The sequence below is a fragment of the Hemiscyllium ocellatum genome, chromosome 50 (genome assembly GCF_020745735.1).
Source record: "Hemiscyllium ocellatum isolate sHemOce1 chromosome 50, sHemOce1.pat.X.cur, whole genome shotgun sequence".
Classification (NCBI taxonomy): Eukaryota; Metazoa; Chordata; class Chondrichthyes; order Orectolobiformes; family Hemiscylliidae; genus Hemiscyllium; species Hemiscyllium ocellatum.
The window spans coordinates 4,634,617-4,650,520 of record NC_083450.1 but is presented as its reverse complement, the minus strand read 5'-3'; the positions used below and the strand labels follow the sequence as shown (position 1 = coordinate 4,650,520).

At 45.1% G+C, this 15,904-nt stretch overlaps 1 gene segment (V, D, J or C); it reads right to left on the bottom strand.

The window, feature by feature from the left end:
• Positions 1-5,175: 5,175 nt before the first annotated feature.
• LOC132805527 (immunoglobulin lambda variable 1-51-like) lies at positions 5,176-13,052 on the bottom strand. The segment is given in 4 exon segments: positions 5,176-5,322; positions 10,765-10,877; positions 12,667-12,896; positions 13,004-13,052. Coding segments are annotated over 4 exon segments (539 nt in total).
• Positions 13,053-15,904: the final 2,852 nt, after the last annotated feature.

Sequence of the window (15,904 nt, the reverse complement as noted above, 5' to 3'; positions counted from 1 at the left end):
TTACATTTTGCTGAGGGAATCTCAGAACAGGCCTTATAGACAATATACAAGAAGTGCAGGACTAGGCCATTCTGCCCTTCGAACCAGCACCCCATTCATTATGGCTGATCATCTTCAATCAGTATCCTGTTCCTGCCTTATCCCCATAACCCTTGATTCCACTATCCTTAAGAGCTCTATCCAATTCTTTCTTGCAAGTATCCAGAGACTTGGCCTCCACTGCCTTCTGGGGCAGAGCATTCCATACACCCACCACTCTCTGGGTGAAGAAGTTTCTCCTCAACTCTGTTTTAAGTGGCCTACCCCTTATGTTTAAACTGTGTCCTCTAGTTCGGGACTCACCCATCAGTGGAAACATGCTTCCTGCCTTCAGAGTGTCCATTCCTTTCATGATCTTATACATCTCAATCAGATCCCCTCTCAGCCTTCTAAACTCAAGCGTATACAAGCCCAGTCGTTCCAATATTTCAGCGTAAGATAGTCTCACCATTCCAGGAATTGACCTCGTGAAATTATAGAATTAATGGCCGGGCCCTGGGTTGTGTTGCCAGAACAGAAAAATCTAGAGGTGCAGAGTTCCCTGAAAGTGGAGTAAAAAGTGAGGTCTGCAGATGCTGGAGATCAGAGCTGAAAATGTGTTGCTGGCTAAAGCGCAGCAGGTCAGGCAGCATCCAAGGAACAGGAAATTCGACGCTTCGGGCACAAGCCCTTCATCAGGAATGAGGAAAGTGTGTCCAGCAGGCTAAGATAAAAGTGGAGTCATGTTTAGGAAGGTTGAAGAAGATGCTTGGCTTACACCTTCATTGGTCAGTGCACTAAGTATAGCAATTGTGAGGTCATGTTGCGACTGTCCAGGGCATTGGTTGAGTCATTTTTCGAATACTGCGCCCAATTTTGCTCCCTGCCACAGGAAAGGTGTTGTTCAACTTGAAAGGTTCATAAAACATTGACAAAGATGTTGCTGGGATTTGTTGGGTTTGAGATTTAGGAAGAAGCTAAATAGGCTGGGTATTTTATTCATCCTGGAGCGCTGGAGGTTGAGGGGTGACCTTATAGAGAATTACACATTCATGACCGGCACGGATGAGATGAGTTCAGAAGTCATATGATACCAGGCTATAATCTAACAGGTTTGTTTAAAATTACAAGCTTTCATAGCGCTGCTCCTTCGTCAGGCTCTTACCACAATCTCTCAAATTAGTCCCATAATTTTTCATGCACGCCTCCTGCAAATGTTCCTCCTTCCAGTATGTCTGTGGGTGCGCCCCCCTCCCTACATTTTTGAAACTTGCTGTTGTGTCTGCTTCCTTTCAGACAGTGCATCCCAGACTACAGCAACTCGCCGCATTGATAATACAGTGCCCAGGTTTCAACTTCATTCTCGGGGCCAGCCTGACAGTGTTTCACTTTCCCAGTACCACATGGTCCTGCCAGCTGCAATTCTAGAACTCACACCATGAGGGCAGCGACTTGAGTCTGATGGCGAGGCTAAGCACAATATGCCTCAGTTTCAATGCGTGCCGAAGAAAGAGGTTAAGAAGGCGGCATCGGGCAATGGAATGTCAGGGAGGCGCAGTCAGGGAGGCGTGGTCAAGCAGAAGAGAGGGAGGGTTCGACAGTAAGGTCGTGGAGGCTGAGGGAGAGAGAAGAGAGAGAGAGACTGTGTGAGAGAGAATAACACTATGGGGAATGGGGGTGGGGAAGGAGTGGCCAGGAGAGGGGAGAGTGAGGCAGCTAGAAAACAAGAGATGGGGAGAGAGAGGTAGTGAGGAGAGCATGTGTGAGACTGACACAGTTAGAAACAAAGAAGGTGAGAGAAAGGACGAGCGAGAGGATATGTTTGGGAGACAGTGTAAGAGAGAAGGTGAAAGAAAGAGAGACAGAGAGTGAGAGGAAGAAGAGATTCTAAGAGATTGGGATGGAGGGATGTCAGAGAGAGAGAGACAGCGACAGTGAGTGAGTGAGAAGAGCTAGGAGTGTGGAAAAAGGGGGCTGAAGGAGAGGTACAGAGGGATGGAGGGAGAAGGAGAGGAAGAGAGGGAAGAGAGTGAGGGACAGTAAGAGAGTGTGTATTGTGGTAGGGGTGAGACAGAGATAAAGAGAGGAACGGGGTGAAGAGAGAGGCGAGGGAAAGAGACAGTAAAGTAGGGAGGGAAGACAGAGAGAGAGCAAGTGAGAGAGCGAGATGTGAGTGAGAGTGAGAGAGCACAGGAGTGAGAGGAGGATTGAAGTGAAGGGGGGGGGACAGAGAAAGAGAGATCGTCAGGGAGCAAGGGAAGGGTGTGACAGAAGGTCCATGAAAGAGACGTTCCAGCGGGAGGGATGATAAGAGGCAGAGAAAGAGCTGGAGAAGGAGAGGGAGAAAAATAATGAGGCGGTAGCGTGAGTGATAGCGAGAGGGAGAGAAACAGACTGAAGTTTAGTGCCAATATTGTTGCAGCAGAACAGAGATCCGAGCTGCAGTTTGGAAAACTCTGGTAATCTGCACGTTCTGGTGACCTAGGAGCTCCACCTAATGGCAGACGGTCGCAGCTGCAAGTGTCAGAGCCAAGCTGCTCTGAACGGTCGTGGGCAAGTGCGTATCAAAGTGCCACCTAGTGGTACCAGAGAGCAGCAATAAGGAGTGACAGGATGCAAACAATTTCCTTGGTAATTCAAAAGGAATGAATCTGGGAAAGAAGTGCATTATTTCAGTTAGGTTCCCTACATTATGGAAACAGGCCCATCCACCCAGTAAGTCCACACTGACCCTCCCAATAGTAACCCAGCCATACCCATCTGCCAACCCTGCATTCACACCTGACTAATGCACCTAACAACATGGGCAATTTAGCAATGCCAATTCACCTGACCTGTACATTTTTGGACTGTGGGAGGAAACCGGAGTGCCCGGAGGAAACCCACAAAGACACGGGGAGAGTATGCAAACTCCACACAGACACGCAATGCAGAAATTGAACCCAAGTCCCTGGTGCTGTGAGGCAGCAGTGCTAAGCACCGAGCCACCTTGCCTCCGTAGTGCATGGGAGCACAGAGATTTTCCACCACACAAACCAATAATTGCTCAGTGTAGGAGAAATTGATGTCTTTATCAAAATTGTTGACGTAATTTGTGCAACTGCAGTTGATGATCCCTCTTTGCCTTAGAGACAAAATTCCAGATTCACTCTTTTGTATTGTTTTTGAACTAGCTGGATATGGAAGAAAAGTTGCAATGATTATAATTTAAGGTTACACAGGCATGGAAGAGCTGACTTAGGGGAACGTGAAAGGAAAGTGATGAGTGTGGGGGGAGAAATCGTCAGTCACAGCAACATGAAGCGGTTGATGTGATGTTTATAGGTTTCAGTAAGGCGTTTGATAAGGTTCCCCACAGTAGGCTACTGCACAAAATAAGGAAGCATGGGATTGAGGGCAATTTAATGGTTTGGATCAGAAATTGGCTAGCTGAAAGAAGATAGAGGGTGGTGGTTGATGGGGAATGTTCATCCTGGAGTTTAGTTACTTGTGGTGTACCGCAAGGATCTGTTTGGGCCCACTGTTGTTTGTCATCTTTATAAACAAGCTGGATGAGGACGTAAAAGGTTGGGTTAGTAAATTTGTGGATGACACAGGTCAGTGGAATTGTGGAGAGTGCCAAAGGATGTTGTAGGTTCTAGGGGGACATTAATAAGTTGCAGAGCTGGACTGAGAGGCGGCACATGGAATTTAATGCGGAAAAGTTTGAGGTGATTGACTTTGGAAGGAGTAACAGGAATGCAGAGTGCTAGGCTAGTGGTAAGATTCTTGGCAGTGTAGATGAGCAGAGAGATCTCGGTGTCCATGTACATAGATACCTGAAAGCTACCACCCAGGGTAATAGGGCTGGTATGAAGGCATATTATGTGTTACCTTTTATTAGTAGAGGGATTGAGTTTCAGAACCATGAAGTCATGCTGCAGCTGTATAAACCTTTGGTGCGGTCACACTTGGAATATCGCATACAGTTCTGGTCACCACATTATAGGACGGATGCGAAACATTGGAAAGGGTTCAGAGGAGATTTACTCGGATATTGCCTGTATGGAAGGAAGGTCTTCTGAGGAAAGGCTGAGGGACTTGAGGCTATTTCCGTTAGAGAGAGGAAGGTTGCAAGGTGATTTAACTGAGCCATATAAGATAATCAGAAGGTTAGAGAGGTTAGACATGAGGGGACACAGCTTTAAATTGAGGGTGACAGATGTAGGACAGATATCAGACGTAGTTTCTTTACTCAGAGAGTAGTAAGGGTGTGGAACGCACTTCCTGCAACAGTTGTAGACTCGTCAACTTTAAGGGCATTTAAATGGTCATTTGATAAACATTTGGACGAAAATAGTTAGATGGTCTTCGGATTGGCTTCACAGGTCAGTGCAATGTTGAGGGCTGGAGGGCCTCTAATGCGCTGTAATGTTCTATGTACGTCATTCATAGCGCCGCCTAGTTGTTGGGATGAGGATATATATAAGTCAGTAGAGCACCCAGCGTTTTGATGGAGGTATATAGCGGTTATAGCTACAGCAACAGTAATCTGGATAAATATAAGTTACTGTGTAAAACGCGGCGCGAATCAGTGCTTATATATTTTTAAAAACATCACACATCGCCACCTAACGGCAGCGATGACTGAGTCGCTCTAATGTACAGGAATACAGTATTACTTACAGCATCATGCTGCATCAGATGTATATCAGTTAGAGTGCCAAAGATCATTGTCCCGAGAATATGTATCGCTCATATTGTGTTAACAGGGATAAATTGTGGACATGCAAGGACTGTGGAGTTGGGATTTAGATCCCTGTCTGAGCTGCAAACACTAGACAAGGCAGGTAATCGATTAAGGCAGTGCTCAGCAGTCATCAGCTGTGGTGATGATGGTGTCTGGTGCAGGGACACTTGGTCACAGTGGTGGAGGCAATGCCCAGTGCGGATACAATTGGCTTTGGTCTGTTTTAAGCTGAACTCTTCATGATATCATCTGTGTGTCTGGAACGGGGTGTCCCCGAGGCCCAGAGAATTTTGCGAAAACCTTTCAGAAGCTCTGGAGCTGTGTTTGAACACCCTTTGTAGAGAGGATGAACTCTGTTCATGTAACTTATTTTTATCCGTTTTGTAACTCCGATTGATGCTAGAATGTGGTGATGAAACACTTTTCACTTATCCTTCCACGTTAGTGATGCTGATTTGGCGATCGTTCAGAGCGTCAAGTTCTGAGGAATGGTGGTCACCAACAATCTGCCCTCGTCCACTCATGTTGACGTCACAGTCAAGCAAACCCAAGAACACCTCTACTTCCTCAGGAGGCTAAGAAAATTTGGCATGCCCATAATCGTTCTTCACAATATTTGCAGAAGCACCGGGCAATGCATTCTATCCAAATGCACCAGGGCAACTGTTCTGCTGAGGACCAGAAGTAATTACAGAGAATTTCAAACACAGCCCTGCCCATCATGCAAACCAACCTTTAATCTATCGACTCCATCCAGACTTCTCAATGCCTCGGGAAGGCAGCCAATATAATCAAAAACTCCTCCCACCTCTGTTGTAATCTCTTCCAACCTCCTCTGTCAGGCAGAAGATACGAAAGTTTAAATACACACACGAATAGTTTCAGGAAAGGTTTCTGCTCCGCTTTCATTAGGTTTCTGACTGGACCTCACAATTTGTACTTTCCATGTTAGTCTCGTTTTTTTTTGTGTGCCTTCTCTGCAGCCATAATATTATATTCTTCACTCTGCTTTGTTATCCTTTGCTGTATTTTGCAACATATAATCTGCCTCTCCAGCTCGCAAAACAGAAACGTTTCACTGCACCTAGCTGCATGTGACAATAATAAATCAAATTTTTAAAAAACTGTGACAATAAATCATTCAAACAATTCATCGCCACCTAGTGGCAAGGTTGAGTGTTCGGGTGTACAATAGATGCATGAGCTATAACATCACTCAGCGGCAGGGATGAGAATAGATCTCAGTCACAGAGCCAATTAGTGGTTGTATTATGGATATACATCAGTCACCATGCCACCATGTGGCAGGGATGCTGATGCTGCTCACCTCCAGTAAATGCTTAGCCTGGACTTCAAATCCATCGAGAGAAAATAATAACATTGAGATCATTTCTGTATTAACTCTACTTTCTTTCAAACTCGGACCAGGAAATAGCTGGAGAACTGATTAGATCAAACATTCTGAATCGAATCTCTGATTCTGTTCTGCTTATGGACACCCAGACTTTTCAAGGGTGCCCAGTCTCTGCAGGGAGACAGAAACGTAAGGTATAGAAGTGGAGGAATTCAGCCCTTCCAGTCTGTTCCACCTTACAATGCCATCATGGCTGACCTCATTTCAGCCTCAACATCACTTTCTTGCCCAGTCCCCATTGTCCCGCTAACCCATTCTTATATTAAAATCTATCTTCACCTCAAAGTTACTCAGTGGCCTGGCAGCCATCACACTCCACAGATTCACAATCCATTGAGAGAAATCTGTCCTCCCCATCTCTGTTGTACATCGACTAGCTCTTACCATAAAATCATGACCTCTCCGACTAGATAGCCCCACATGAGTCACGTCTACTTTATCAACCTGATTCAGCACCCTCAATTAGCTCTCCTTTCATTCTCCTAAATAGTAGTGAGTACAGGTTTTAGCTGCTCATAGAACAAGTCTCGCACCTTACCAGTGGGGTTCTCTTATTAATCATTCAGCCCCACGATTATTATGCTCATGTAATTGTAGAATGAGCAAAGAACAAAGAAGAAAGAAAATTTACAGCCTAAGGACAGGCCTTTTGGCTCTCCAAGGCTGAACTGATCCAAATCCACGTCTAAACCTGTCACCCAATTTCTAAGCATCTGTATCCCTCTGCTCCCCACCTACTCATGCAACTGTCCAGACGCATCTCAAACGAATCTACCTTGCCTGCCTCTACAACCTCTGCTGCCAACGTATTTCAGGCCCCTACCACCATTTGCATGCATCCACCTTAGACTTTTCACATCTCTGTTTGAAAGTGTGACCTCTCGTTATTGAATCCATCACCTTGGGAAAAAGCTTGTCTCTATCTATCTCGTCTATATCTTTCATGATTTTGTAGACTCAGTCAGGTTCCCCCACAATCTCTTTTTTCTGATGAAAACAATCTTAACCTACTCAAACTCTCTTCATAGCTAGCACATTCCATACATTATAAACCTTCTCTGCACCCTCTCCAAAGCGTCCACACCCTCTTGGTAATGTGGCGACTTTAACTATGTTCAAATTTGGTCCCCACCTTCGATCAGTAATGAAGGTGTGTGTGTGTGTGCGTGTGTGTGTGTGTGTGTGTGTGTGTCTGCAATAAATACAAACAAAGCAATAGTATGAGACTCATTCACCCATTAAGTCTGTTCCGCCATTCAATATAATCATGTCTTCAGCTGAATCTCAATACCATTATTCAGTTCTCCTCCACATCCTTCAACAGCTTTCGCCTCCTGAAAACTACTTCCTTGGATATATTCAATGCTTTTGCCACCACAGCATTCTGTGGTGGAGAATTCCATGTTTTCACCATCCCCCGAGTGAAGAAATTTCTCCTCATCTCAGTCACAAATGGTCTATGCGGTATCCCGAGAGATTTTCCCTCTTGTGCTGGATTCTGAATATGTATGTGCGAGAGTGTGTGAAAAAGTGAAAGTCTGTGATGGAACATGATAATTTGTGTGATAAAGAAGATGGTATCAGCAATAACATTAGCAAATTTGCTCATGATACTAAGCTGGGTGACAGGGTGAAATGTGATGAGGATGTTAGGAGATTACAGGGTGACCTGGACAAGTTAGGTGAGTGGGCAGATGCAGTTTAATGTGGATAAATGTATGGTTATCCTCTTTGGTGGCAAGAACAGGAAGGCAGATTACTACCTCAATGGAATTAATTTAGGTAAAGGGGCAGTACAGAGAGATCTGGGTGTTCTTGTACACCAGTCAATGAAGGCAAGCTTGCAGGTACAGCAGGTCGTGAAGAAGGCTAATAGCATGCTGGCCTTCATAACAAGAGGGATTGAGTATAGAAGCAAAGAGATGCATCTGCAGCTGTACAGGGCCCTGGTGAGATCACACCTGGAGTACTGTGTGCAGTTCTGGTCGCCAAATTTGAGGAAAGACATTCTGGCTATTGAGGGAGTGCAGCGTAGGTTCACGAGGTCAATTCCTGGAATGGAGGGATTACCTTACACTGAAAGACTGAAGCGACTGGGCTTGTATACCCTTGAGTTTATAAGACTGAGAGGGGATCTGATTGAGACATATAAGATTATGAAAGGATTGGACACTCTGGCAGCAGGAAACATGTTTCCGCTGATGGGTGAGTGCTGAACCAGAGAACACAGCTTAAAAATACGGGGTAGACCATTTAGGACAGAGATGAGGAGAAACTTCTGCACCCAGAGAGTGGTGGCTGTGTGGAATGCTCTGCCCCAGAGGGCAGTGGAGGCCCAGTCTCTGGATTCATTTAAGAAAGAGTTGGATAGAGCTCTTAAAGATAGTGGAATCAAGGGTTATGGAGATAAGGCAGGAAGCGGATACTGATTAGGAATGATCAGCCATGACCATATTGAATGGCAGTGCAGACTCGAAGGGTTGAATGGCCTACTCCTGCACCTATTGTATATTGTCTATTGTGACTTAAAATGTGAGGGTGGTGAAGTTATTACAAGCGTGTGTGTAAAAGCGAGAAAATGTGGCTGAGTATATGAGACAGTGAGTTAGAGAGACTGTGTATAAGAGAGAGAAAGCATCTTCGTGTAGAACACGTGAAGGAGAGGAGAGTGTGAAAAATTATAAGTATGTGTGAGAGACAGAGGGTATGTGTGAGAGATAATTAGAGACTGTACATGTCAGTGTGAGTTAGAGGGAATGTGTAACATATAGAAAATGTATGGGTATCCAAGTGTGAGGGTGTGACAAGGAGAAAGTATGAGTGTGAGAGAGTTAGTGTGTGGGAAACAGAGGGAGAGTTAGAGAAAGTATGCAAGAGATAAAATGTGCGACTGTGTGAAAAAAGTAAGTGTGTGCACGTGAGAGAGGAGTGCAGGTATGTGTAAGAAAGTGTGCGTGTATGAGCAGGAGGGTGTATGTGCATGAGAAGAAGGAATTAAAGAGATTGAATGTAAGAGAGAGAGAACACGCGAGTGTATGTGAATCTGTGCTTGAGAGGGAAGGAGTGGATGTGTGTGCAGGTGAGAAAACGTGTCAGAAGTCACAGGAAGCCAGGTTATATTCTAATAGATTTGTTAGGAATCACAAGCTTTTGGAGCGCTGCTCCTTCGTCTGGTGAAGGAGCACCTGACATGTAAAAGGAGTAGTGCTCTGAAAGCTTGTGATTTCAAGTAAACCGGTTGGACTATAAACTGGTGCCATGTCACTTCTGACTTAGTCCACCGCAATCCAACACCGGCTTTTCCACGTCATAAGCGAGGGTGTGTGTAAAAGAGAGAAATTGTGCATGCAAGAGAAAGGAATAGTTAAGTGTGTAAAAAAAGGCAATGTGTTTCTGTCTACGTATGTGTGTATATGTCGATGTGCAGTGTGTGCATGCGATTCCATGTGCTTAGAATGAAGCTTGTAGCTTTTGATTTGGAAAATCTTTTTAAATATGTTAGCAAGTTACTCTATTGCCAGCGAACTTTTCTCAGGCCCATGTCAGCCAACAACCAGCGATTAATCCTTGGCAGTTCACAGAACTTAGTGGGTGGCCTCAGCTAAATGGTGCCCGGGGGAATCTAAAGTTTTGAACATGAAAACACAGAAAAGAGACATATTGTTATGCTGCTATTCTGTGAATGAAGGAGCGATTCGGTTATCCCACACTCCACACTTCCCTATCACTCATCCTCCCCAAACCGTGCCATTGACCCTACTCACTTGTTGAAAGTTTCTTTTCAATCTGCTTCCACTTTCCGAAGTTCCTAATCACAATGACTCAGTGGGTCAGAAAACATAACACTTGCAATTTTTGAGAAGGTTTGTACATCAAGTTGAGGTTCAGGTTGTAAGTTTGCTCGCTGAGCTGGCAGGTTAACTTGCAGACGTTTCGCCAATATGCCTGGCAACAACATCGGTGAGCCTTTCGCGAAGTACCGGTGTTCTGTCCTACTTTCTATTTATGTGTCTTGGGCTCTTCAGGTTTTTGATATCATTTCCGGTTCTTTTTCTCAGAGGTTGGTAAATGGGGTCGAAATCAATGTGTATATGGATGAAGTTCTGGTTTGAATGCCAGGTCTGTAAGAGTTCCCTTGCATGTCTCTGTTTAGCCTATCCAAGGATGGATGTGTTGTACCAATCGAAGTGGTGTTCTTCTTCATCTGTATGTAAGGACACTAGCGATAGTGGGTCATGTCTTTTGGTGGCTAGTTGGCGTTAATGTAATCTGGTAGCTTGTTTTCTCCCTGTCTGTTCGATGTAGTGTTTGTTACAAATTTTGCATGATATTTTATATTTCAGTTTTCAGTGGAATTCCTTTGCTCATCCCTCTGTCGGTGTGCCAGGGAGTGAGAGTATGGGTCTGAGCATACGGACTAGCAAAGGAACGCCACCAGAAACTGAAATACCTAGTGGAAGACTCATGTCACTCCATCCACTTTTCCCAAGAATTCCTGAGCTAATCAAAAACATAAGATAGAAGAGGACGAAATAATGCTCTTCCTTGATGGAACAGCCCTATTCATATCAATTAAAATCAGTCTGGCCAATGACACACTGACCACGCTACTAGAAGGACACAACCACCAGCCAGCACCAACTTCATCAGCAAGAAAAGCATCATCAAGCTCGTAAAGCTGTGGCTTTCTACCCACTTCACCTTTAATGACAAGACCTACAAACGAATCAACGGAACACCCATGGGATCAGGCTTCTGAGCAGAAGCAGTAATGCAGAGACTTGAACAAACGATCCACGATCCAACCCAAACTTTGGGTCCACTACTGGGATGACACCTTTGTCATCACAAAACGGAACAAATCAGAGGAAACCCATAAAATCATCAACAATATTTTTACTGGTATAAATTTCACAAAAGAGGAGGAGAACAACAATAGACTCCCCTTCCTAGATGTCACAGTGGAACGGACAGTTACTGGAGAATTGCAGACCAGCGTCTACAGGAAACCAACAGACACAGACCAGATACTTAACTACAGATGCAATAATTGCAACACCCACAAATGGAGCTGCATCCAGATATTATTTAAACGAATCACAACACACTGCAGCACCCAGGAAATACGAGCAGCAGAAGAAAAATACCTATGCATGTATTGAAGAAGTACAGGTACCTGACAAACACAGTCGCCAACTCTTAAACAACAAGCTGAAATAAGTAGACACAACACACTCAGAAACTCGAGCCGCACTACCATGCATCAAAGGCATCTTGGAGATGACTACCACACTACTACGAACCCTTGGTATCATGGCAGCCCACAAACCAATCTACACACTGAAACAGCTACTGATGAACCTAAAGGACAATATACGAACAAACAGCAAAACGAATGTCATTTACAAAATAGAATGCAAGGACTGCAAGAAACTGCATCGGACAGACAGGCAAAAATCTAGCCACCAGGATACGCGATCATCAAGTAGCCACCAAAAGGCATGAGCCACTTTCCCTAGTATCCTTTCATACAGAAAGATGAAGGACACCACTCGACTGGGACAACACCCATCCTGGGACAGGCTAAACAGAGACAAGCTCGGTAATTCCTAGAGGCATGGCATTCAAACCAGAATTCCATCAATAACCACATTGATCCCATTTACCAATCTTTGAGAAAAAGAATTGGAAATAATATCACCCACCTTAAGAGACCAAGACATATAAATAGAAAGCAGGACAGAACACCAGAGGCTCACTAATGATGTTACCCAGCAGGTAATGAAACGTCTAAAAACAAACCTGCCAGCTCAGCGAGCAAACTTACAACCTGAACAAAACAGTCATTTCTGAATTCCCTTCCTCTACCCAAACCTTGTTATCGACCCTCTCTCCAATGGGAACAATATTCCCTCACTGCCTTTAGTAAAACCTGCACGAGTTTCTCTGTGGAATTAGGGATAACTCACTTTGGATGAGATGAGAGGGAACGAGTGCCCCACTTCTAGGGCGAGCTCATTATCCATCACCAAGGGGCTGAGCTTAAGTTGGGCTTGTATGCTTGCATCTGCGCGCGCGCGTGTGTGTGAATAGGACTGGTGTGGGAAACAGAACTGAGATAGAGATCTTTCTGTGGGTTGCCGGTTTATGACCCTCAGCTTGCAGCTCCTGACTCGGCGCATGTTTTACCCACAATCAACTCTTGTTAGTTAGACTGTATGAAGATACAGAGTCCAGAGTACATCTGTCAAAATTACAGAGGCACCCTGAAAGGGGCTATCATTGACAAGATCAGTGACAGAATTGGGAGGTTAGACTAATCAGGAGAGATTGACCTGCGTGGGACACTTCCTAAAAGAAAATAGCGAGCTGTGGGCTATTACCTGATTCAAGTTTTAAAATTGTGAAGTTCAATACATTAGAATGTTTTGTTCCTGTTGCAAACAAAACTAAAGTTGACCAACACCTCCCTCCCCTCTCCCACTCCACACCCCCCCCCCCCCGCCCCCCCCCCCCCAAGGTTGGAAATCGTCTGTGAAACCGGTGCCTCTAAAAATGTTATTGTCACTTGCATGATCACCCACACCGGGGCTTCTCCGGGAGTCTGACTGTACCAATGCACCTGGCAGCTGCCCACATCACCGTTCTGTATAGCACACTTGAATTGGGCCGTCTGACCGGCGGAGAGTGGGTCGGACACCGGACTCTGACTGAGAACCGGAACAGCCAAAGTACCTACAATTGAGGAAATGCATGCGTGCGTTGAATTATTTTGCCAGCTGGTGTGAAACAAAACCGACCAGTGTTTCACAAATATACGTTAACCCAGAGCAATTCCTGACCTGTCACACGGAGCAGCAGAGCCCACAGCAGGTGCGGCGTCGGAAACATTTCCACTGGAGGATGCACTGAAACAGCCAATTTTGCGGGTGCTGCCCTCAGTGGAAACGTTTGCTGTAAACCCCTGGGAGCCCCTCCTCACCTAGTGTCGGGAAAATGGAGAGGGCTCTCCCAGCTCTATTTATTGACCAAAATGCAACTGAAGGGGCAGAAACCAGGCAAATCAACACCTTGGGCTTCCGTCGATCTCTTACTGGCTTCTTATATGGTTGTCCATAATCTGAACTTTCGGGTTTACAAATGTTCAATGTGCCATTGGACTTTCTAATCATAAGAAGATAGCAAATAGGTGCAAATGTAAACTTTTTGACCTTTCAACACCTGCTCTGCCACGCAATAGGATCATGGCTGATCCTCCAACTCTATCCCCAGTTCTCTGTCTCCCAATGCCCTTCCAACTCTTTAGACCTAAGAACTATTTCCAACTCCTCTTGAAAACATGCATTTGAGAAAATGCACTAATCTTTTCTTTCTCTGTGCTTCCTTGGTGTCATAGAGTCAAGAAGTCATATAGGCCCATAACGCGGCCCAATCCGTCCATATTGACCAGAGGACGTAGATTTGAGGTAAGGCGCAGGAGATTTCAAGGACATATGAGGCCTGAGCGTGGTGGGTATCTGGAACTCACAGCTTGTAAGGATGGTAGAGACAGAAGTCTCATCACATTGAAGTAGAATTTAGTTATGCACTAGTCCTGTTCAGTACCATAAAATGGAACGAGAATAGATTATTTTCAGTGTGGAAACAGGCCTTTCGGCCCAACAAGCCCAACAAGTCCTCCCCCATTCCACTAACACTACAGGCAATTCAGCATGGCCAATTCACCTGACCTGCGCATCTTTGGACTGTGGGAGGAAACCGGAGCACCCAGAGGAAACCCACGCAGACACGGGGAGAATGTGCAAACTCCACACAGTCAGTCGCCTGAGGCGGGAATTGAACCCGGGTATCTAGCACTGTAAGGCAGCAGTGCTAACCACTGACTTGCGTGGTGCTGACTTGATTGGTCAAAGGGCAAATGTCTATCTTGGAGACCTTTATGACTTTGTGGCTTCAATTTTTGATTAACTCTTAATTATTTTCAAAATATTTATCATGTCTTTTTCAGAAAACAGGTCACAGCTGTGTGTTGAGTCAGAACTGTTGTTGTACACAATGCACTGCTGCCCTCTAAATTACAATGATTTTAAATTAGCAATGATGCAACTATCAGTGAAGAGAACTCGACGGAAGGAGGAAATAAAGATCCAAATCTCTGGGGGAGAGTAGGCTTTAAGGTGGAACAGCAAGGCTGGAAAAGGATATAGACTCCATTACCAATTGCGTAAGGAAGTCGTAGGCGGACTTGGATATGGGTAAATGTGGAATTATCCACTTTAGTTAGAGGAATACAAAAACAGATTATTTCGGTAAGGGTTGGGACTTGGGGAGAAAGGGGTGTCCCAAGAGAAGAGTGGGCCTATAACTTCTCACTAGTAGAGGAAAGAGAGAACATCCCATTGAAAGACAACAAACTTTGAGAGGTTTAACTTAGTCGATGTGAACAGATTGTGCTTCCCCACCTCCCAAATTAGCAACACCCAACCATATCCCAACTACTGACTGGAAAAGCGAGAAGCTGTTCCAGCATAAGAGAGCAGCCAATTTGGTTTGAGATGAAAGAAATTCTTTATTTCAGAGCCTGGTGAACTTGTAGTATTCTCTTTGTCTATAGAAGATTCTAATGGGTAGAATTTTGCACACTCAGTGAGTCGAGGGACGTGGACTAGGAAGGTGGAGTTGCGATGCAATCAATCATGATTAAACTGAATGCCAGGTTGATAGACTGCACGGCCGCCGCTTTCTTAGATGGAATCATCGGTTGCATTATAAGCTTTGTTGAGTTGAAAGCAACTGTACCACAACACCAGCCATTTAGCAGTCCTTAATGGCCACCCACTGATGATTCACATGGTCGAACAGCTGACCCCCAGGCTGCTTCTGAGCTTCACGCAGCGCAGACACTCATCTCTGGTGACTTGGATGGCATTTCGAATGCTTTAGTTTCGCTTCCAAGAGCCAAAGCGATGCTGTTTTTGCCCTGTTTGTGAAGGAGCTGCTGGTGGCACGTTTACTCATTCCAGATGGAAGGGCAGAAGGGGGTCATGTCGGCGGAGGAACTGAAACCTCTTATCACAGCAGCAGCAACAACAGCACAGGCATCAGTCGTCAGGTCCAATACATCACATAGGTGGCTGTAGCTTCCCCATGAACAAGATGGAAAGTGCAGAACCTCTTGTCAGACATGTCACACACTTACACAAGCACACACGTGATAGATTGGTCCCTCAAAATAATCGAAGAGGGCTCCTAATGTTTGTCCTTTGTACTCTCTTATTCTGCATTTCACTCCTGTTCCCAATCACTCAAGCCCCACATTGGATCTCACTCCAGCTTTCGCTCATTCATTCTGACAACCTTCGCTATCTCTGTAACATTCTACAGCCATTTAATGCTCCATATTTGTGTTACACCTTACATTCCCTCCCTCTCTCTCCATTTCTGTTACTCCATCCAGCTTCAGCACACCTCCTATCTCTGTAATATTCTACTCCAACGCTTACACCCCTTCCAATAACACTCCATAGATCCTAAAGCACACAATGTCTGTGATACACCCTCCATTCCCGAAACACCTCCCTATGTCTTTAACACGCTCTGGCTCCAACACTCCTTCCTAACTCTGTCACCTCAACAAGCCCCTACACCCGTTCGTCTTTCAGTAACCACCTCAAGCATGTACAATTCTCGCAATCTCCTCCAACCACTACATCATTCCTTATTCCAATCACCTCCTTGGTCAC